Here is a 22,142-nt window from a genome sequence, read left to right as displayed (position 1 = left end):
AGAATAAGATGGTAGAGGTTAGCCCCCTTCCTGTTGGAGGTCTTACTTTCCACTTCCTCAAAGCCATGTTGACTACTCGTGCTGCAACCCACGCTTGCAAAGAGGTGGTACCAGAATGTCCGGTTGAAGGAACGATTTACGGATATGCCCCGGATTATTCTACAACCGTCGAGTTCTGTGTCATATTCGCCATCTGCTGTCTGGTCCAGCTAGTTCAGATGTTTAGATGGCGTCTGTGGTCGTTCAGTGTTTCTGTTATTCTCGGGGCTTTGACTGAAGTGATCGGTGCGCTAATCTCATTTCCTTGTGTTAAGTTAGCAATGGAACCAGAGACTTACCAGACAACCAGGCTATTTCGGTCGTATACTCCTCAACCAGAATCCATACTCATCAATCGGGTTCCAAACGCAGATTGTCACGTTGACCCTCGCGCCCGCTTTCTGGTCTGCTGCTATATACCTGACGTTGAAGCATGAAGTGAATGTATTGGGACCGCAATATTCGCTTATACGAGCGAAATGGTATCCCTATATCTTCGTCACTTGCGATCTCATCTCTCTGGTTCTTCAGGGTGCTGGCGGTGGTATCTCAGCTACAGCAAAGACAACCAGAATGATTGATATGGGCAGCCATATCATGATGGCTGGGATTGTCTGGCAGGTAGTCACATTGACGTTCTTTGCAATGATGTCAGTCCTCTTCCTCTTGCGAATCAGAGGTGCTATGAAAGAGGAGTTGACTTTCGAGGCTCAGAGGGTTTGGAAAAGTTCAAAGTTCTGGTCGTTCTTCTGGGGTATTGCTATTGCATTCTCCACCACTTACGTCCGCTGCGTCTATCGGTGAGCCCTTGAATCCTTGAACAGCCTTTGGCAAATGGCACATACTGACTTTTCTGCAGTATTGTAGAGATGGCCGGTGGGTGGAAGAACGAAATCATGCAGGACGAGTTTAGTTTCACTCTTTTTGAGTCTGCGTAAGTCATGGCCTATTTGAGGTGGTTGCAGCAACGGAAACACTAATACTGTCGATTTTAGTATGTGTGTTGCCGCTGTAGTTGCACTTTGCATTGCACATCCCGGCTATCTTTTCAAGGAGATGCGTAGAGACCATGATGAGGAATCTGTGGTGGATCTAAAGGAGATAAATTATAGGGAGAAGGAAATTAGTTGATGATACTGCTATGTACGACCCGATTTGATGAACTGATAGAGGCACTTGACATAGGCCAAACAGATGCCATCGTAGGGCGAAAACAATGTATGAAATGTGGAATTCGCTTTGCTTTCCAACACCATACTTTTTTTCAAGTGGCACCTCTGATCTTCATTCCCTTTATTGCCAAAGATATGAGGAAAAAATTAAATACTCGAGCAGCAAAATTCCTCGCGGTGGCAGGAGTATAAAAAGTGCAAAAAAAGAAACTCTCCCTCGGGGAATCGAACCCCGGTCTCCCGCGCTTATCGGTGTTAATGACAAGCGGAAATCATCACCACTAGACCAAGGAAGACTGAATGACCGAGTTACTGCTCGACCACTTGGCTGGTTGATGGAATGCTCCGCCAATTTTAATATTATGTTCTCCTAAAGCCGATCGCATAACGCATCTCAGCACCACTAAATTTTGCTTCCTTTGTTAGCAAGATCGATAATATTGGCTGGATGGTCATAAAAACGGTTAAGCTAGCATCAATCATAATGAACTCAATGTATTATAGCTATCTTCTTGCTGTCTTTCTTTTGCTCTTTTTTTCTTGTATAAGATGTCGGATATATTTTTGGAACTAACATGGCAGAATTCTATACCACAACCAACGAACACCATCATGTACACAATTCTAAAATACCAACCCTACTCCTTTGCCAAAGCAACAACTTTCCTAGCAGCCTCCTCAAACCCATCAAAAGCATGTAAAGGAAGCCCACTCTCCGCAATCTAAAATCACCAGTTAGCAACAAGACAACCATGCACCAAGAGCCAACACATACCATCTTCTGCCCCAATTCCTCATTCGTACCACGCAACCGCACAACAACAGGAACCTTCATATTCAAATCCCGGAACGCCAAGATAATTCCGTCAGCAATCATATCACAGCGCGTTAATCCGCCGAAGATGTTGACGAAAATCGCTTTGACGCGTGTGTCAGAACAAATTACTCGAAATGACGACTTGACTGTTTCAGATGTGGCTTTGCCACCCGTGTCAAGGAAGTTGGCGCAGTGGCCTCCCTGGATTGTTAGGGCGTCTACTGTGTTCATGGCGAGGCCAGCTCCGTTCACTGAGATGTTGTTAGTTGACCGAACGTGGACCGGTGTGGCTGTGTGTAAAGGAGCAGGTGACTTACCTAGTGTGCCAACACTGCCTTCGCCTTCAAGCCTGTTTCTCTCTGTTAGTATATGTAGGTAGTTCCCATAATGTATCGACACACTTGATATAGACGATTCCATCCTTCTCAGCTTCAACTTCTTCCGGAACTTCTTCGGAAGTATTTCTCAGCTTGTGAATATCTGCCTGACGACCCGAGCTGCGATATGCCGCATCATCGAACCCAAATCGAGCACCGTGGACTTCCAAGGATCCATCAGAAGACCTACCAACCCGTGTCTCCAGGACGAAGGCTTCTTTCTCTTTATAGATTTCCCAAAGGGATTGAACTAAACCGGCAAGCTTCTCATTACCAGAAACCGATAGACCTAAATGGGAAGCAGCGTCGGCAATGATAGGGCTTCCATCAAACTTGGTTTGGGCATATGGAAAAGGAAACCTGCGCGACTTTGCCAGGTTAAATTCGGCAGTTGGAGATGCGATAATGCATGGCGACAAGGCTGTTCGATCGACAGCAATTGAAACAGAGATATCAGAGCCCGAGGCTGCCTCTTTGACCGAAACTGACTTTTCTTTGAGGAGATCAAATGCCTGGAACTGCTTGATGTATAGACTGCGTTTTTGGCTGGGGATGGGCCTCGAGACTAGGGTAACTCGTCTCATGGTGTGTAGACCTCGCTTCTGGGAGCCTGCTCCGGCGATTGACTGTGAAAATGTTAGTTAATCAACATCTCAAATGGCATCAATGCAGAAGAGGAAAGCATTTACACTCATCCCCGGGCGATTAGCCCGACTATTCAAGAGCACCTTCATCCCAGCACCAAACTTCTCAGGATGGTCAACCATTACAGCACCAGCACGCTCAAGCGCACGGTACTTAGTCTCAGCATCAGGTTCACCAGGTGCAGCCCAAGCCCCAGCATGCCCCATAATCCTTCCAGGGGGAGCCTCACGCCCACCCACAAGCGCCATAATAGGCCTGCCCAAACATCAGCAAACATCCCATACAACCAAAAGAAGAGAGAAGAAAAGAAAAGAAGGTTGAAACGTACTTCGGATCCACCACCCTCCCCCGATAGTCTTTAATCCACTCAGCAGCATCCAACTCCGCCGTCCCTCCAATCTCCCCAACGATAATAATCCCTTCAGTATCAGGATCATCCTCAAAAACCCTCAACCCATCAACGAAATTAGTTCCAGCAAGCACATCCCCACCCATACTAATACAAAGACTCTGACCCAGCCCGGCGCGCGTCGTCGAAGCAACAGTCTCGTAACTCAACGTGCCCGATTTAGCCACTATGCCTACATTACCCGGCGCGAAGCAGGGCAGTGGCTGGAATCCTATGCGGCATTTGCCTATGGCGGAGATTATGCCTGGGCAGTTGGCGCCTACGAGGCGGGTTTTGGATTGGGTGGCGAGGATTGAGTGGATCTGGTGATTTTTTAGATTGGATATCACAGCAAGGGGATGTTAGGGATGCGAGAGAGGAGGGGGGATACATACGCGCAGAATGTCATGTATGGGAACATGCTCCGCAACAGCAACGACAAGCGGAATCTCTGCTTCAATGGCTTCCTCGATTGCTTGGGCTGTTTGGGCGCCTGGGACGTAGATGGCTGAGGCGTCTGGTTTGGACTTTTCTTGGGCCTGTGAGACAGTGTTAGTTTATCGAACTCCAATACATGATACCATCCCACTTCGAATACCTCAATTCCAAAAACAAAGAATCAACATATCAAATAGAATAGAGTACTTAAGTGCAGCAAGGTGTGTTATACATACCACCCTAACAGACGGAAAAACCGGTAATCCCAAATGTTCACCCTCAACACCGGGCTTAACACCACCAACAATCTTAGTTCCCCATTCCAGGGATTCCTTGACGTTTGCTGTTGCTTGTTTTCCTGGTGTTGTGTTAGCACCTTATTCCGTGAGGTATACAGCGGGACGGGATTGGCATTAAATCGGATTTGAATGGGATATGATAATTACCTGTAAACCCCTGAAACAAAACCCTAGTATGCGCCCCGATTTTCAAATTAGACAATGTATCCGCGTAGCCCGTGACGCGGCGGGTGCTTGTGAAACTTCTTGTTAGACGCCTGGATGTGCGCCATGGTGTTGTGGGAGGGCGCTTTGGGAGGGAGTGGAGGGACATTGCCGATGGAGTCGAGTGCTGCTTTGTTATATTCAACTGGGTTATTTGGTCTTTACTGGGGTTTATGTATGCCGTATGCAATCGTTCATGTAGTGAGGTGAGGGGGATATGGGGTATGGGGTTAAGAAGGCTACTTGGACTAAAACGGCTAAGTCGGCTAAGCCGGTGTCGGAGGCTCCACTGTTTGCCGAGAGGGCTTGGGGGAATATTTGACAGTATTTGCTTTAGTTCTATCTGTTTCTTGTTGATTTAGGCGTATTATTTACCGTGTAGAAAAGTAATTCGGGTCAAGTTTACTCGGGGAGTCAAAGTACCAGTGAGGCTTGAATAGTAATAGATGCTGCTTCATATCTCTTCAAATCATAAGGTATCTAACATGAATATAGATGTGAATCGATATACCGAATGTCACTTCCACTAGGTTATCCACCACATCAATACTCATTTAGATGAAGCTTCTTGCCGACAAACCGTCTCCTAGCCGGCTTTTCACCACGCGATTCCCGTTCGGCATTAAGACCCTTCAAAGCATGAAGGAGCATACCGGCATCGAAGAAACCGTCTAGAAAAAAGAAACACAGTCAGTAAAAGTCCCACAAAGTCACCAGAAAAGAAGAAAACTTACATCCACCCATCCCATCATCCTCCATATACGCACTATCAGCCGCAGAAGTAGGCGTTTCAGCACCAGCCCGATCACCACCAGGACGAACAATCCTCCCGCGCCTGTTCGACTCAGCTTGCAAACCCTCAGCCAGGGCTTCGGTCTCACGAGCACGGCTAGTACGCGGACTTGTAGTCTTGCGATTAGTAGCGCGCAGCAATTTCCTTATCTCAAAGAGGTAAGATTCAAGTGTCTGCATAAGACGAGACGTCTGACGATGCTTAGAAGAAGCACAGAAAGAGATCGAATCATCTTTGATGATATAGCCGATTCCGAAGCCGTCGGCGGATGTTGGACCGAAGCCGAAGTGGCGCAGACACGGGTTTCCGCAGTTCGAGGTTGAGAGGATAGTATTGTTGATCTTGTCCCAGCCTGGGTCGCTGAAGATAGCCGGTGTAGGCGCTGTTGTTGTGCGGTAACGGGTGCTACTTCCGCTTGGTGAGGACATGCCATCGTCCGAGTAGGGTGGTTCGGAGAGCGGTTTCGGGGACTCTGGGCCTGGGGGCGAGGAGGCTTCGCCCGGGCTTGAGTAGCCGCCTGTTGAGCTTGCGTCTGGGAAGAGGCCTTCGTCGAAGGAGCGTTGCCAGAGGCAGTAGAGGGCGTAGAGATGGCGGTCTTGGCCTTGGCCTTTGGAGCATTCTTTTGTTACGGCCGTGTGCTTTTGACAGGCTGCGCGCAGGGAATCGACCTTTTGTTCAGCTGCGTTCTCGCCCCAGAAGGCTGTGACAAAGTCTACCACCTCTGGTGTGACGGTTCGTACTGCTTCTGTGCGACCGTGGAGGAACATCTTTGTCATGGCTGGTTCGTAAGTATTCTCGACTCGGCCGTAAAGACCGTAGTAGGCGGCTTGGAAGGCCATTTGGACAAAGGCATCGGGTGAGAAGCCCATCGAGGTAATGAAGTTCTTGCCAAAGCCTTCGAAGTCGAGGACCTGGAATTCGTGCTGGTAGAGAAGGTCGGAGAGGTGAGATTCAGCAAAGCGGAGAGCAATGTTGAGCTCAGGAGTCATGTCCCATTCAAGCTTGCGGGGTGTGGTGCTGACATTGCCGAAACTGCGTGGATCCCGCTTAGCTGGATCTGGGCTACTAGTTGCCCAGAGGCTTGGTGCTTGGCCGTTGATGGTTTTAGCGAAGCGCAAAATCGTGTCGGTGTACACATCACTGGCGAAGCGGAGAACAGTGTGTCCATCTACGCCAGTGTGCTCAAAGTTGATACCCGCGCTGCCGTTTTTGCACACTATGATTTGGAGCTTGTCATACCACCGGTTGGTGCAAGTTCCAACTTGAACTCCTTTAATCACCTCACTTGTACCGCAGAGCATGTTGGCACAGAGGGCAGCTGTGGTCTCTGGCTCCGTGTCATCAAGACACAGCATGAAGAGCGCGGTATCAACGATATTCAAGCACTCAGCGTTATTGGAGCTCGGATCCTTGGTCATGATATCCCGCAGCCCAGACCAAACTTTTCGGTTCTCCGTACTGAGAACGCCCAAAGCGCCCTTTGCCGCGTGATGAAGGGGTGTCTGGGCAGCATCTTCAATAATGGTCTGCAGATTAAGCGAGATATCCTTCTCACTCATAATCAAGTCACTGTTATCATCCAAGACGTCAAACCAGTAGAACTGGCCACGGCACATGACAGCTAAGTGCTTGGCCGAGGGATACTGGCTAATGACACAGCCATTCTCCGTGGGAAGACGAGCGGTTCCAAAAAGGCGCGAGTACTGATACATGCAGAGAGGAGTCCCTCGGACAGTATCAGGAGGCAACTCTTCCCGACGCACAGCCCTGACGAACGCCAAGGCCGAAATAACCAAAGAGGCAGCGCGAGTCACCTGGTGGTTTCTAGCGGGCGTCGGGTCATCTTCCAAAAGGAAGAATGGATTAAGGTTGAGAACAACAGCTGCGAACGTTAGATGATATCCTCATTCCAAGAAAAAAAAGAGCTCGTCTTACGATTATCAAAGTTCAAGTATGAATCATACCCTGTAAGGTATCAGCATCTGTCCCATATCAAACACGCACCAGCACTCACAGAACTGTTCAATATAACTAGTCTTCGACCCAGCATAAGTCTTCAACTTCTCCTGCAAGATTGGCCCATCATTCTTCAAGAAATCCTTCACAGCAGCCTTAGTATCTTCATGCTCCCGTGGACCCTGCAGCGCCTGCAGGGCATCAAGATGCCTGCGACAGGTATCTTCAAGATCAGGAATCGGAAGCTTGGGCAAAGAATCCTGGTTTGCAAAGGTCAAGCCCTGACTCTTAGAGCTGTGCAGTTCTGCAACCCCCGAAGAAGATTGCTTCGTCGAGACATTCGGCCTGACGACGGTGTGGCTCTGAGACTGGGCATCAGAGCCAGAGCCAGACACCTTTGAGTTTGAGTCGGTGTCCATGGCATCACCCAGTGGTTTAGGCCTTTCAAAGAAGCGAACTGCCGTTTGCGAATAAGACATGTTGTTAGATGTATTCCAAGCAATATTGAAAAGTGAGAAACAAGTGAAACGCTAAACCTAGTTGCACTAGGCGTAGTGACTAGCAAGGACGGTGGGGATTGACAAGAGGCGAAGGGCAGTGCGGTAGAAGTAGTGGCAGTCTTGGAGGTAGTAGGATGGCATTGAGACTATGTCATGTGCGTGTGCATTTGCATGTGCAAGTGGAAATGACGAGTGACAAACGACAAACGACAAGCGACAAGCGACAAGCGACAAGCGACAAGCGTGTAGAGTTATGTATGAGCAAAGTGGAATGAAATGAAAATAGAAGAACAGAGTAAAGTCCAAGCGAGGAAAAGCTAATAAATATTGAAAATGATAGAAGGCAGAGCAGAGAGTGGATCTCGGGCCTAAGGGGAGGGACAGAAGGACTTACTATTCGCAGTAAAGCAGCCGTCAATCACCGGGTGGTGATCGGGTGTGGTATTGACAGTGGACAAGCGCAAGGATAGCGCCGGAGAAACGGATGAGCTTGGCTCTGGCTCTGCGGTCAGATGATATCAGTATTAGTATCAGCGGGACTGGATAGTCTAGACTATCTTGTGCATAGAACGATTCTTGTGGTCCCGAAGATCTGGAGAGAGGAGAGAACAGCTTGAATGAAGAATATCCCCCACTACTAAGGGAAGGAAGCTGGGGTGGGCATCCCCCAGTTCGGGAGGAATCTATAGGGCGGGATGAGATGGGGCGCACGAACACTCACCTAATCCGAGTACCCTGCAGGATACTGCGAGGTCGAGATTAGCTTGTGGCGGGGTATCAGATCAATGGGAAGAGTAAAGCAAGAGCTCTTGATTATGAAGAGGTCGAATAGCTTCGTACAAATAGCACAATGGCTCCAACAGTCCAAGTCTTCAAGTTCAATCGGGATTGAAGTGATCGGGAGAGGCCGATGACGTTTCGGGCGAAGGGAGACGCGGGGAGAGATGTCACGTGATCGAGATTTACACTACAACATTGATATAGACTACGGAGGAGGGAAGCTTACTACATCCAGGATTGTTGAGAAAAATTCATGATCACGCTTGGGTCATACGGAGTACATCACGCTCGCAAAAAAGGACGCCGGAGATTTTGATATCCACAGAATGAACCGCAACACATTGCGGGGAGACAAGATGTCAAAAATATTCACAATTGAACGGTATCTGCATGCCTTTCCAGGGAGGGCCAGACACGCTTGCATACATACAGTATGGGGTCCAACTAGCAACCCCAGCCTCGAGGGCTACGGACTGGTGCTCTCCTGGAAGTGCCCCACGAGCGAGAGCTCGCCCGGGGGCTAGACATGCACACAATCAAGAAGAGAAAGAGACAAAAGATCAAGACAAGCGAATCGGGACTGTCATGGAGGGAGGGCAAGAGTTGGAATGGTAGGATAGATGGTCCGAGATCAGACCACAACCTCCACATATAAACAAAGTTCGGACATGTGGTTCCTTCAGAGCAGTCATGCATCGCGAGTCACCTAGGCAGTGTAGATGGCAGCGCCCTGAGGAGCCAGGACGTTGGCGGCATACTCGCCGTCGTAGTTACCGGCGGGCGAGTAGTTGCAAACGGTGAAGGGAACGTTGGAGCCACCCGCGTTGCCGAGCGAGGGGCAGACAACGGTGGCGCAGCCAACTTCCTCAGTGCCCTTCCAGACGATCTGGGAGAAGTGACCCCAAGCGTCGAAGTTGGACATGTCGGGGCTGGCGGTTCCGTAGAGTTCGGCGAAGTACATCATCTCGTCGTTGTACATCAGGTTAGTGATCATCTCACCGATGGAGGCCTCCTCAACACCGTATCCGATGTTCTGACCGTAGCCACCGCCATCAATGGAACTAGGGATGAATGTTAGTATGGTTGCGCCATTGGAAAGGGATACAGGGATACTCACGTGTCGTGCTGGTAAACACATTTGGCGGCAAGAGTACGGGCGCTGGACTCGAGGGATCCAGACCAGGTGACAGAGCTGGCAGAGTGGTTGCTGCGGTGGACGTTGTGGTTGTACAGGATAGCCTGCTGGTAAGAGTTGGTGGGGGTAGATGCGGCGGCAGCGGAAGTGGTGGCAGCTAGGGTGGTAGGGGCAGCTTCGGTGGTCGGGGCAGCAGCCCCCTCAGTCCAGTAAGAGGTCTGGTACCAGGTGGTGGCACTGGTAGTAGGGGCAGGAGCCTGCTCAACGGCGTCCTGAGTGGCAGCCGCGGCCTCCTGGGTAGCGGATTCGGTCACGGTGGACTTCTTAGACAGGTCGACGGTGGGCAGGGCATTGACGGTGGGGGCCACGGAGGGCTGGGAGTCAACAGTGTCCTCCTTGACCAGGGCTTGGGTGGTCGGGGTGTTGGTGGGCCAGGCGGTGACAGTCTCGGTGACGGTGGTGGTGGTCCAGTCGGTCACGTAAACATCCTTCTCGACAACCTTGGCGCAGGCGCCAGCGGCCATAGCGGCGAAGATCAAAGCAGAACGCATGTTTGTTGTGAATCACAGATCAAAGATGCAAAAAAATCTTCCCCAGGAAGTTGTGATGGTCGGATAAGAGTCAAACAGATCTACTGTCGACAAAAGGAGTGTTTCAGATCGGCGCTTAAGGAATGACGGGCCTAGACAAACTTCTTTCTTCAAAGAGTGAAGAGAAAGAGAGTGACAAGGCTGAAAGAGTGAAGCGTGGAGGAAGGGAGAGAAGAGAGGGAGAAGTCGAGTAAATGTAGAAAGGGGAGAGTGGGGCCGTGCGAATGTCGCAAATTAGTTTAATGAGATGAGGATGTTAAGGATTAACTTATTATTATTGTCGAGATCAAGCGTCTTCTTGGTGCAGATTGGCATTGTCGACTACTTATTGCTTTCTATCATGCCGGACTTTCTCTCCAACCTCTTGACATTGTACATACCTTGCCCGGCCACCTTCAAGCCTGGCACATTCCTTGCGACATTCCTACGCGTCCTATATTCCCACACAATTGGTGTATGGGTCAGAGGGCTGGAACCGTGGACCCGAATCAAATATTCTCCGAGCCTGGCCTGTTAATCTCTATCAGATATTAAGGATCTGTTCATTAATTGTGTATGAAAGAGGTGATCTGCCCCCCTGGACCCTCTCCACTAGCGCTATAGACCCCCTATTAGCCGCGCGTTGGAAGGGAAAGTGGACACTGGAAAGTAACAATGAAGAAGCAATAGAAGTAACGTGGACAGCAAAGTGTCACTAGAGGAAAAAGAAGAAACTTCATCGAGATCGCGACATCAAACACAATGGAGACGGGGAGTATAATCCCTTGCCAGGAGCAGTTTCAAATAGCCCTAATTGGCCAATCATAGCACAGAAACCAGCCAAACAAGACGACACAGACCCACCTACAACGCCCACTAAACAACTTGGCTTTGAGTCTGGTCCATTCGACTGCACGGGCTGATCTGAGATTAATTAATTACCCCCGTTGCGATGTTTCAGCCACGAGATTGTGTATTGTTTGTCCTATTGCATACATGTGATGTATAATGTATGAATAGCTACTACTCCCTATAAATACTGTATACGAGAGGCACATTATTCCCTGTTTATTGAGTTCAGCCAGGTCCCAATAATGCCTATGGATCGTCGTGCGCTGGTGGATAATGAAAAATTGGACGCATTGGAAACACGACGCATCATTATTGTGATCGTTGAAAACGCAACCAATCAAACCTGCAGACATACGGTAATTTCGCATCAGCCTTGGAAACTCCTAGCGTTAGGCGTTAGTTGCCGGGGACCCCCGGGTGAGACAGGTGCCTAAAGTGCATCCGAAACGTCATACTACAGATCTGTTTCCATACTCTAGTAGATCGAGATCGACCTGAGGAATCTTCTACCATTTACTAGTTGCGTCGGCATTTCGGGACCGCCACAGGGTCCAGACGTAGCGTGAGACATGATAGATTTTGATTCCCACGTACAGTGCATGTACACAAAAGGACCAAACGGCCAGAACGCCACAAACCCCTGAAATCACCCACGTAATCAAGTCAAATCATGGCATACGTCTCTATAGGTCAGCTGTCGTGCATTTTCCCGCTTCACACACCATTAGGTAATTCTTGGCCGGCTCGGCGGCTTTGAGTTCTTTGAAGAGCGGGTTGCGTGACTTCAGCCAGAACGACTGGTTGCCGACAAAGTCTTTCAGATGAGTGGGACGGATGTCGATAAGCGAAGTCACTACGATGGATGAGGACACTGCCATGCCAGCCTTGGCCCGGACCCGCCGCCTGATTAGGTCTCGTGCCGACAGGGGTTCTTCGGTTCGGCCAAGACTCGAAGAGAGTTCAGCGGTAGAGAAAACGCCTGTCACTGTGCGAGTGCCGATCTGAAGACCTACGATCACGTCCAGTAATCCGACAAATAGGAATGGATGCTGGATGATCTCCACTGCGAAAGAATTGCAGGTCTGTCGGGCCAGGCTCCGATAGCTCTCATCCTCGAGGAGGGCTGCCAAACGCAGGAGATTGCGTGCAATCACGCCGTTCACAGAAGGTGTAGCGGACTCGGTGCCGGTCTTCAAACGAAGGAGTGGGCCGGGCATGCCGGGGGTGGTGACTGACGAGGTGCTGTAGTATCCGGTAGAAGTAGAGCCTGATTCGGCCAGGAAGTATTCGTTCAGGTACTCTGTGTAAATGTTAGCCAATGCAGCCCAAAGGACGGGACCGGACTTACCTTGCAGTCGCTCGGCAAATTGAAGATAGCTGTCGTCGAAAGTGGCTTCGTACATGTCGAGTAGGCCACTGGTCAAGTATGCGTAATCATCGGCGAAGCCGGGAGTATCGCCACGGCTGCCATCACGGTAGATGCGCCAGAGCTGTCCAGAGGCCTTGTCGAAGAGGTTCTCTTTGATGAAGCTGATCGCACGTGCTGCAGCCTCTCGGCACTGTACAGCCTTGGAACTCTCAATCTCCTCAAAGAGAGTGCTGCACTTGGCGAGTGCCCCGATTGCCAGACCGTTCCATGCCACAATTATCTTGTCATCTAGGTCTGGGTGCCCGCGTGTTCGTTCACGGTAGTCGTGCAGCTTCTGTTTTCCAGTCTTGATGATCTTGACCACCTCCTCCTCGCTGAGACCAAAGTCCTTGGCAAGCTTGCTTGGTGTGGCCCGGATGGAAAACACGTTTTGGTTCATGAACTCGTCGTGTGGGTCGTACTCCGGTGCGACGTTGCCATCGGGAAGGACACCCCAGTGTTGTGCGCAAACAGGGGCATCTCGAGGACCGAGAACTTGAGTTAGTTCCTTGAATGACCAGACATAAAAAGCACCCTCGCGCTTTTCTGTGTCATTGGGGCTTGGGTAGCTGTCCGCGTCTTCAGAAGAGAAGAATCCTCCAGTGGGCGATTGCAGTGGCTCTGTAGTCAAGTAGGCGGCAAGATCATACACAGCACCGAGAAGTTCAGGGTCATGAGTCAAACGGAATGCATCCACATAGACGTCCAACAGCTGCGCCTGGTCGTAAAGCATCTTCTCGAAATGAGGGAGACTCCAATCCGTCGTCACACTATAGCGCGCATATCCATGACCGAGATGATCCCGAATTCCACCGCGAGCCATGTTCACCAAGGTAGTGACAGCCATGGCGGTTGCTTGTTCACACTCATCCTGCCCTACAATATCCTTAATCTCAGTCGGGTAGCCACCGAGTCGGAGTAGGAAGCTGAGGTTCGAGGGAGTAGGAAACTTGGGTGCGCGGCCGAATCCGCCGTTGATCGAGTCGTAACGAGATGCGAAATGCTGGTAGGCTTCCTCTAGAAGCTCAATGTCCATATCCTCGTCCACCTCGCGCTCTCCATGAGAGTGAGTTCCTTCCTCGGCGAATTCTCTCAGCTGCTTGGTAATGTCCTTTGCACTATCAAGGCAGCGCTGCTGTTGTGTTTGCCAGACATCTCTCAGCTTCTCCAGAATCTCAACGAAGCCAATCGCATCCGGGCCCATGAAGGTCGTTGAATTAGGGCCTTGCCAGTAAGTACCACCAAACACTGGCTCCAGGTTTGGAGTCAAGAAGACGTTCAAAGGCCAACCGCCAGAGCCCGTGGTGGCCTGGACATAGTTCATGTAGATGTCATCAATGTCAGGACGTTCTTCGCGATCAACCTTGATCGGGACGAAAGACTCATTTAGGATCGACGCCACTTCCGGTGACATGAATGATTCTTTTTCCATGACATGGCACCCTGTACAATGTTTGTACAATGTTAGAACATCCCCACCTCAGTACCTAAAGCAGAACTAACAGTGACACGCAGAATAACCGATGCTCAGGAAGATCAGTCGATTATGCTTCTTGGCAAGCTCCATAGCTTCCGCATCCCACGTTTGCCACGCGACGGGATTGTTCGAGTGTCCTCGGACCTATAATCTGTCAGCGTGACGCAAGTACCCCTCGAAGGCACACTCACATAGGGAGATCTACTCTGCGCCAGGCGATTGACCATCTTGGGTCCTGTTTCATGTACCTCATGGCGGGGGTGTGAATGGATCCCCGAGGCTGCCATGGTGACGCGATGGGACAGTTATCGAGACTTTTTTCCTTCTGGGAGACTGAGTGCTCGTTAGGCCGCGGCTTAAGAGGGGTAACTAACGGGATCCGGTAATACCCGCGAAGTAGTGTACCTGTGCCCCACGTAATGGAATACAAGAGGTCAGAATCAAATCAAAATATATAGCGTGAAAAAAAGACCGGGGGTTGAAGAACGGCCATAGGCGGGGTCGAGGCGAAGGTCGAGGGACGCGGGAGATCGGCCATGTGCGTCATGGCTGCATCAGGAAGGTCACGTGGGGTATACGAACACTTGATACATTGGCTATTTCATTAGTACTTATACCTATGTGAAGCCGCCAGATCCAATTTAATTGTGTATCACATAGGGTGTAGACCCTGAATTAAATCTAGGCAATATGAGTCCTGCCCGTGTCAAAAGCCGCAAGTGTATACTACCCCACAGCAACAATGTACATGCATGCATCTTATTATTTCGTACAGATTATGTATCAAGATAAGACTTAGAAAAGCAAATAAAAAATGCAGATAGAACTATAGGTTTCACAGCTTAAAAGTCATGTCGCATCAAGTCGGGTCGCCGTTGTACAGCGTCATACCTGTGTTTCATGACCAAACGGAAAGACGATAGCTTATAACATCTCACGATTTAAATTATACACACTGATTGTTTAGATATGCACATTTTCAAAACAGAGTGGGTATCAATCCATCTAATCATCCATAAGTTCGGCCAACTCCCGTTCTTCTTCCTCAGTGAGCATAGATTCCGCTTTCGATTCCTCCTTGTCAACTACCGGCTTCCTTGCCAGCTCAACGGCCCGATGAAGCTCATCAGGTCGAAGAGACCATTGGCGGATAGTCGCATCGATACTCACGCTGACAACGGTTGATCCAACCAGAACGAGACCAGTAACTTCTTCGAAATGACCAGAGAAAGTATGATAGAGCTCGCCAGTCTATATGGGTCAGTATAATTCAGCACTCAAGCTTAGGGAAGAAAGAGAAAGCACTTACCGATCGGCTCCACACTCGAACCTCTTCGTCACGACACGCGGTCACGACCCAGCCTCCGTTTTCATGAATGACAACGTCCCGCACGAAATCGGGATGCTCCAGGGTCATATTAGCTTTCCATCCATCCTGACGAACCAGACATTTGGCAGTCTTATCGGCCGAAGCAGTCCAAAGGTCACCATCGTTGTCAAAAAAGAGCTTGTAGACGCTGGTTTCATGAGGAAGTAGAGGATCAGGGATATTGCTGCTGTCAAAGATGCTGAATTGACGAATCTCCCGGTCGCTGCCCGCACTGAACACAATGGGTTGAGCGTCTTCTGATTCAGGGTCAACGGCAAGGTCTTGGATGCCTCGGGCGTGGCCTTTGAAGGTCTCAATGCGCTCGCCAGTGGCGATCTTAAAGACCAGAACTTTTGCGTCAGCACCACCGGTGATAAGAAGATCCTCCCCACGCAGTCTGGCACTGGTAATAGAGCGGACAAAGTCAGCATGGCCTTCGTACTTCTGGCGGGCTTGGCCTGAGGCTGTATCCCAGCTCCAGATAGCCTTGTCCCAGCATCCGGCAAACAATAGCTTTCCATCAGGGCTCACACAAAGACTTGTTACAGGAGCCATCGGCCCTGTAAACATCTTGGCGGTTTCTCCTGTCTGTATAAGGTGAGAATTGGTAATGATCTGCGAGTAGAGTTGCACATACAGAAAGAAAGATCCTTCTCACAGAGCCATTACTTTGTGCCACATAAATTGAGCCATTGTTCAAAGGGTCTGAATGAACTGCTAGTATCTTTCCCTGTAGGCGAATGGGATTGCCGTAGTCATTCTGAGACTTCGCATCTTTCCGCTCCTGCTCATCCAGGGAAGCGCTACAGAATCAATTAGTATGTACAGTATACTCCCCCCAGCTACTCACTCACGATGTCTGAAAGAAATGGTCTCGATTGGAAGAAGTAGTCATTGTCGTTGTCGTTGGTGCTATCAAACTCCCCCGCCAATGCCCCGTCAAACTGCTACCTGAGCTCGCGTAGTCCGCCGTAGCCCGAATCCACCACAAAACCACAGATTTTGCTCTTCTACACGCTTCTCTCCTCGCAACATCACCTTATTTCATCTTCAATCTCGTCACTGTTTATCTCTCATCCTCTTTGTTTCCACGCGCGACGTCGCGCAGTTCTCAATCATGGAGATGAACCATCTCATTGGGTCAGTCCGCCCTCGGAGGTCCTGGGTGTAATGGGAGTTAACACCTGGCAGTCAGCGTTTCAACCTGATCTCCAAGAGCGACATTCGGTGAGTCTCCTATGTTTTCCATCCATGACTTGAGCTAATGACTTAGCTATGTCGGCACACTTCACGAAATCAACCCCGAAGCCTCGACGATAGCTCTTGAGAATGTTATGTCATTTGGATCTGAGGGACGCCGGGGTAACCCCGCAGAGGAGGTCCCTCCTTCCACCAGTGTCTACGAATATATCGTCTTCCGTGGCAGTGATGTGAAGGATATCAGCATCGCTTCCGAAGAGCAGAAGGAGGCACCACAGCCAGAGGCGCCCCGCGTGCCCGACGACCCTGCTATTCTTGGCGTAAGTCAACCTCCATCGACTCCCCCAACCCCGGCCTGCTGGCCAATTGATCAAATGATGAAAGATTTTCGGATGTAAACCACAGACCTGTTCTGAATGCGCAAAACCGTGTAGAGTTTTCCGTTGCCTTCCTTCTGATGATCAATCTCACTATGCTCTGATGCATTCGTCTTATGCTTACCTGTGCTAACTGTGAAACAGGGCATGCAACGGCCTGTTCCTAGCCAGGCACCCGAGTCAGGCCCCCAGAGTGTTCCTCAGGGCCCTCCCCAGCCACCTCAAGGTGCCGGCCAGACACCTCCCGGCTACCCCCAGCAGCCTCAATTCCAACAGGGCTTTTACCCACCCTATGGCCAACGCTTCGGTCCTCCTCCTCCTTTCCCTCCCGGTCCTGGATTCCCTCCCTATGGTGCTCCTCCTGGGTGGTACCCTCCTCCTGGCCATGGTTTCCCTCCTGGCCCCGGCCAATTCGCCCCTCCGATGCCCATGGCCCCTGGCCAGCAGCCTGGTCCTCAGCGCCCCGGCCCTCCAGGTGTTGCCCCCGGCCCGAAACCCACCTCTGAACTCCCTGCTGGAGACAAGGTCCCAAGCAAGTCCAACAGCCGTAATGCAACTCCTGCGGCTCAGAATGCCCCGCCCCCACCTGTCGAGTCTAAGCCGTCTGTGGCTGAAGTCCAAGCTTCTGTCGGCTCGGCCCCCGCACCTATCCCCCACAAGAGTGGCCGAGTGATGCCTGCTATTCCAATTGCGGCCCCCAAGGCTGCTCCTCGCGCCAACAACCAGCCCATCACCGATGCTACCGCAGCTGCCACTGCCGCCGTCGCCGCCGCTATGGCGAAGCTGCCTCAGCCTGGTGTCCAGAAGCAGCCCGATGCCCCAGTGGATACTCTCACCCAGCAGATGAACAACATGCGTCCTTACGATGGCGCTCGCGGTGGCCGGGGAGGTCACCAGCACCATCAGCACCAAAACCAGCATCAGCCTCGTGGTGGCCGCGGAGGAGCTCGTCATCACAACCAGCACCAGCAGCACAAAAAGATTGAAGTTCCCCAGTCCGACTACGATTTCGAGACCGCAAACGCCAAGTTCAACAAGCAGGATTTGGTCAAGGAGGCTATTGCTACTGGAGTCCCTGCCGCTGAGGCCGAAGCCCATGCCGAGGAGGTGGAATCTCAGGATGCTGCCAACCACGTCGCGACCTCTTCCAACAACATGTACAGTCGGTCATCCTTCTTCGACAACATCTCGAGTGAAGCTCGTGACCGCGAAGAGAACACCGCTCGCGTTGGTGGTCGTGAGTGGCGCGGCGAGGAGGAGAAGCGCAACATGGAGACCTTCGGACAAGGCAGCGTTGATGGCTACCGCCCCAACTACCGCGGACGTGGCCGTGGTCGTGGTTACGGACGTGGTCGCGGTGGATACGGCCGTGGCTATGGTCGTGGCCGTGGAGGCCGGACCCAGTCCGAGTCCACCGGTGTGCCTTCCCAGGGCTAAACGAATCCTCACTTTATCTCATGTCCTTTCAGCGATGATTGCTATGTCTTTTGATATTTAGGAGTGGCAAGACCAACGACCGAAACGAATACTCACGGTTGAGTCGTCTTGAATCGTTTTCTTGTCTTCGGCGCAATGGGATCTGGGTCTTGGGGGGCATACTGGGATGGCCATACGATAACTTTTGCGAACCGGCAATCATGGGTGTTCCTTGATTTTTTGTTTAGTTTTCCTTTTCTTTCTCTCTGTCACGCATACCCTTCCTGCAGCGTCTTTCCTTGAATCCCCGGATCGGGCGGCTATTTCCTTTATATGTTTTGTGCAGAAAGTGGCAGATGAACCACGAACTTCCATTATGGAGTAGATTCGAGCCCGCCATTGGCGAGGCAGACATCGTTGTGTGTGTATACCATCTGGGAGAAACTCCCTTCAAATGAAAATGGCAAAAAACGAGGCCAATTGGCCTACGCAAGTGTGATATACTTTGACTCTTAACTTCTAGCTTCCCCATACTATACACGTCATTGTGGGGAAACCACTCTATCTCCGCATCCCCGGCTTTCCACCGGAGTGTATCACCCTGTGTAGGACAATATATACCCCCCCCCCCCCCCCTCCACCCCCGGCAATTCCCAGCGCAATTGCAATCCCGAATTTAGCCTCGGGACATAAGCCCTGCAACATCCTCGGCTTTTATAAACTCACTTCCAGTTCAAATAAACCCAAACCCCTCTCATACAAAGAAACTCGGTACCGCAAAGTTAAGGACCCAGGAATGAAAAACCTAACCTCACTCCTAAATCATATTTGAGCCATGGCATCTCGCAGTTCCTCCAGGCTATCCGCTATCTCAAGCCACATCGACAATAAATCGGCTAGAACTAACCCCGAAATGTCTTCTTCAGTCCAAATCCCAGACCAATTACCCTGGAATCCGAACAACACACAGTTCCCTTCAATCAAGAATCTACCGAAACTGCCCGGCGCACCGGAGGACGCTGCTTGGGTCTGGGGAAAAGATGATGAGGTTGATTATTTCTGATACTCACACTTGGTATCTGTTTCTCGCAACTAATTTGATTACAGTTGGGTAGATTGAATCTGTTAACACCGCAGCGGGTTAAGGCTTCGACTGCTGAGATCGAGACAGGCCAAATGGTTCGATTGGAGTATGTAAGGCTGATGTCATAGAAAATTTTGCTTTGCTCACAGTATACTCCGCACAGTCTTCCTCTCACGGTGCCCGAGAAGCCTGCTTTCGACCGTGAGGTCTTCCAGCATAATATCAAGACACTTGCTGCGGATATATCCTATGATGATACATATACCATGAACACGCAGAGTGGGACTCAATGGGATGGGTTTAGGCATGTAAGTTGTCAGACTGAGCTCACATTACCACTACCCATCTTCAGTCTAACATGTGTTCTAGTTCTCCCACATTGACAGCAAACTATTCTACAACGGGGTATGCACCCCGCACCCCAATATATCAAACCCAACCCTAACCCCAACCAGGCCAAAAGCACCGACTTCCTAGGCCCAACAGCAAACCACCGCTGCAGCATCCACCACTGGTCAACCCACGGCATAGCTGGCCGAGGAATCCTCCTAGACTACTACCACTATGCGCAAACAAACAAAAAAGCCTACGATCCCTACACAACCCACAGCATAACTTTATCCGAGCTACAAGCCTGCGCAAAAGCCCAAGGCCTAGACCTCCGCCCGCAATTTCAAGGCGGCGACATCCGCATCGGAGACATCCTCCTCATTCGCTCAGGCTTTGTAGAAAGGTACTACCAACTCAGCTCGGAAGAACGCTATGCGGCAGCAACACGGTCACACGAGGCCCTGTGCTTCGCGGGAGTGGCGCGCGAGCCGGACATGCGGGATTGGTTGCATGATTGTTATTTTGCTGCGGTTGCGGGAGATTCACCGACTTTTGAGGCGTGGCCGGTTCCTAATCATGATTATTTGCACCAGAGTATGTTGGCGCTTTGGGGTTGTCCGATTGGTGAGATGTGGGATTTGGAAAGCTTGGCGAAGCTGTGTCGGGAGAAAGGGAAGTGGTCGTTTTTTGTTACGAGTGCTCCGGCTAATATGCCTGGTATGTTTCTTTTTCTTTTCTGGGAGGGCTGGGCTATTAGCTAATTTGTTTACAGGTGGCGTTGGATCGCATGCGAATGCTACTGCTATTCTTTGAATGAGGGTTGTCTTCTTGTGCTTTTGGTGGATATTTATACAATGCGGGTTATGTATTGTATAGAGCGCTACCAATGCCATATTCAAGAAACTTGACTATATGCTGTATTCAATTTGTCATGAATCTCTCTTTCATTATGATAAGCACAATAATTGCAGCTATCATCCATAGCTTCCGACCTTTAATTAAGCCTCCCCATGATCTACAAACCCGAAAATAAGCACACGTACAGAACTGTAAGGACAAATAATCATCGGGGCCGCGAAAGCACACTGCAATAAGTCAGTAAAATGAAACTTTTGTGCGATCGATGCCTTTCTTGAACCCCCTAGAGCATTCAATCGATCACCCCTGAGGAGGTTGATGTCATACACGTTATTGTCCCGATTGACGATTGGTCTTATAAATCTTGTTTCTCCGACAGCAAAAGTACAGGTAAAGGACAATCGAATCGAGGATACATGTACGGGGTATCTAGTAATAATGATTCCATTGCATCCCCTGTTGTTTGCCTTCAATTATTTACTAGCGAGGCTACATCATCCAGGCAAATGATTGACCGATCTTCACAAAATTGAAGCAAGCGGATCCAGATCGGCAATATCTTTCGCCACCCGGAATTTGTTGTTACGGGCCGATTGTCATATGTAGGGTGATGAGAGCCCGGGTTGTGGGCATCTCGATCTAATAAGGGAATGGTCTCAGAAGAGTGCATTTCTCTTCCAAAACGTTGCTGTCGGGAAACCTTAGGGGCTTCATTAAACGATAATTTGATCTACATAATACAGTACATGTACGCATTACGTGTAAATAATTTGAGGCGATGTTCCACCTCAGGGGTGATCCAGTCAGGTTGGCGCCCGGGCCAACTTTATGATCTGCACGTATACGAATCATATGGAGTCAACTCGCAATAAAGTATCCATGGATTATAGGCTGCAGCTCTAGAACTTTTTGATTATCAGGCTTCTGGCGTCCTCATCTGCACGCTGCATAACAGTTTGACACTGATATTTTTCCATTTTCACGTTTGCACCTTTGTTGATCAGGTATCTAACAACGTCGTTCCTTTTGATAGCCAATGCCGAGTGTAATGGAGTCGCCCTCATGGAATGTAACATATTCCAAGAATATTGATGGTATTGGTACCAGAGGGAATTGAAAGGAGCGCCGTTATCTATAAGGGTTCTGACTACTTCGAGCGTTTCAGATTCTTGGTAAATCGCATTATGCACAAGCTGACCTTTCCTAACATCACCGCCACGCATTAGGAGAAGATTAATGACGGCGTGAGAGAGCAGTGTGTAGTCAATGTCGCATCGTATATTGGGATCGGCCCCATGATCAAGGAGCCATATGGTCATCTCCTGGTCCTTGAGCGCATTGCTAGAAGCAAACAAAGGCCATTCAACTTGCCATTTGGAAAAGACGATAGATGCCTTTTCTTATGTAAGGGCAGTTGAGCTCATTCTATCTGTTGGCTTGTTGATATCACAGGTAATAGTGAAGACATTGCTAAGATGACTTTTGCCTTCAACTTAATAGCTTCGAGGACATAGATGGATGATATAGGTAGACCGCGACGTAGTAACTTATCTACAAGAAACATTTTGTTTGAATTTATGGCATCAATCATCGCCCCGAGGTAATGAATGCCACAATCTCGAGAGAGAGACTGATCAAAGACTTGTTTCAACTGTTGGT

General features: G+C 50.0%; 7 protein-coding genes across 7 annotated transcripts; 3 read left to right on the top strand and 4 right to left on the bottom strand.

The window, feature by feature from the left end:
• Positions 1-8: 8 nt before the first annotated feature.
• Positions 9-977, top strand: N7508_006547 (RTA1 domain-containing protein; the record flags this gene model as incomplete). The annotated part of the gene is made up of 3 exons (XM_058464613.1): positions 9-285; positions 350-839; positions 899-977. The coding sequence occupies 3 exons, from the start codon at positions 9-11 to the stop codon at positions 975-977; spliced, it is 846 nt and encodes a 281-aa protein (XP_058318466.1).
• An 872-nt stretch (positions 978-1,849) lies between these two features.
• On the bottom strand, positions 1,850-7,607 carry N7508_006546 (uncharacterized protein; the record flags this gene model as incomplete). Its single annotated transcript, XM_058464612.1, has 13 exons — positions 1,850-1,933; positions 1,987-2,279; positions 2,346-2,377; positions 2,430-3,031; positions 3,095-3,305; positions 3,379-3,761; positions 3,834-3,977; positions 4,113-4,234; positions 4,323-4,543; positions 4,930-5,050; positions 5,114-7,054; positions 7,108-7,137; positions 7,187-7,607. 13 exons carry the CDS (start codon positions 7,605-7,607, stop codon positions 1,850-1,852), a joined length of 4,605 nt encoding a protein of 1,534 aa, XP_058318465.1.
• A 1,507-nt stretch (positions 7,608-9,114) lies between these two features.
• Positions 9,115-10,094, bottom strand: N7508_006545 (CAP domain-containing protein; the record flags this gene model as incomplete). The annotated part of the gene is made up of 2 exons (XM_058464611.1): positions 9,115-9,469; positions 9,526-10,094. 2 exons carry the CDS (start codon positions 10,092-10,094, stop codon positions 9,115-9,117), a joined length of 924 nt encoding a protein of 307 aa, XP_058318464.1.
• A 1,553-nt stretch (positions 10,095-11,647) lies between these two features.
• On the bottom strand, positions 11,648-14,136 carry N7508_006544 (thioredoxin domain-containing protein; the record flags this gene model as incomplete). The annotated part of the gene is made up of 4 exons (XM_058464610.1): positions 11,648-12,264; positions 12,313-13,815; positions 13,876-13,993; positions 14,041-14,136. 4 exons carry the CDS (start codon positions 14,134-14,136, stop codon positions 11,648-11,650), a joined length of 2,334 nt encoding a protein of 777 aa, XP_058318463.1.
• Positions 14,137-14,854: 718 nt separating this feature from the next.
• N7508_006543 (WD40 repeat domain-containing protein) lies at positions 14,855-16,113 on the bottom strand (the record flags this gene model as incomplete). The annotated part of the gene is made up of 4 exons (XM_058464609.1): positions 14,855-15,100; positions 15,159-15,806; positions 15,856-16,021; positions 16,073-16,113. The coding sequence occupies 4 exons, from the start codon at positions 16,111-16,113 to the stop codon at positions 14,855-14,857; spliced, it is 1,101 nt and encodes a 366-aa protein (XP_058318462.1).
• A 186-nt stretch (positions 16,114-16,299) lies between these two features.
• Positions 16,300-18,232, top strand: N7508_006542 (uncharacterized protein; the record flags this gene model as incomplete). Its single annotated transcript, XM_058464608.1, has 4 exons — positions 16,300-16,358; positions 16,410-16,445; positions 16,492-16,738; positions 16,940-18,232. The coding sequence occupies exons 1-4, from the start codon at positions 16,336-16,338 to the stop codon at positions 18,230-18,232; spliced, it is 1,599 nt and encodes a 532-aa protein (XP_058318461.1). The 5' UTR covers positions 16,300-16,335.
• Positions 18,233-19,046: 814 nt separating this feature from the next.
• Positions 19,047-20,438, top strand: N7508_006541 (uncharacterized protein; the record flags this gene model as incomplete). Its single annotated transcript, XM_058464607.1, has 6 exons — positions 19,047-19,259; positions 19,319-19,401; positions 19,459-19,603; positions 19,665-19,700; positions 19,751-20,342; positions 20,398-20,438. 6 exons carry the CDS (start codon positions 19,047-19,049, stop codon positions 20,436-20,438), a joined length of 1,110 nt encoding a protein of 369 aa, XP_058318460.1.
• Between the last annotated feature and the right edge of the window lie 1,704 nt (positions 20,439-22,142).

This window comes from Penicillium antarcticum, assembly GCF_028974205.1.
Source record: "Penicillium antarcticum strain IBT 31339 chromosome Unknown utg000006l_segment0_segment0, whole genome shotgun sequence".
Classification (NCBI taxonomy): Eukaryota; Fungi; Ascomycota; class Eurotiomycetes; order Eurotiales; family Aspergillaceae; genus Penicillium; species Penicillium antarcticum.
The sequence above is the reverse complement of the archived record's forward strand: the minus strand, read 5'-3'. Positions and strand labels throughout refer to the sequence as shown.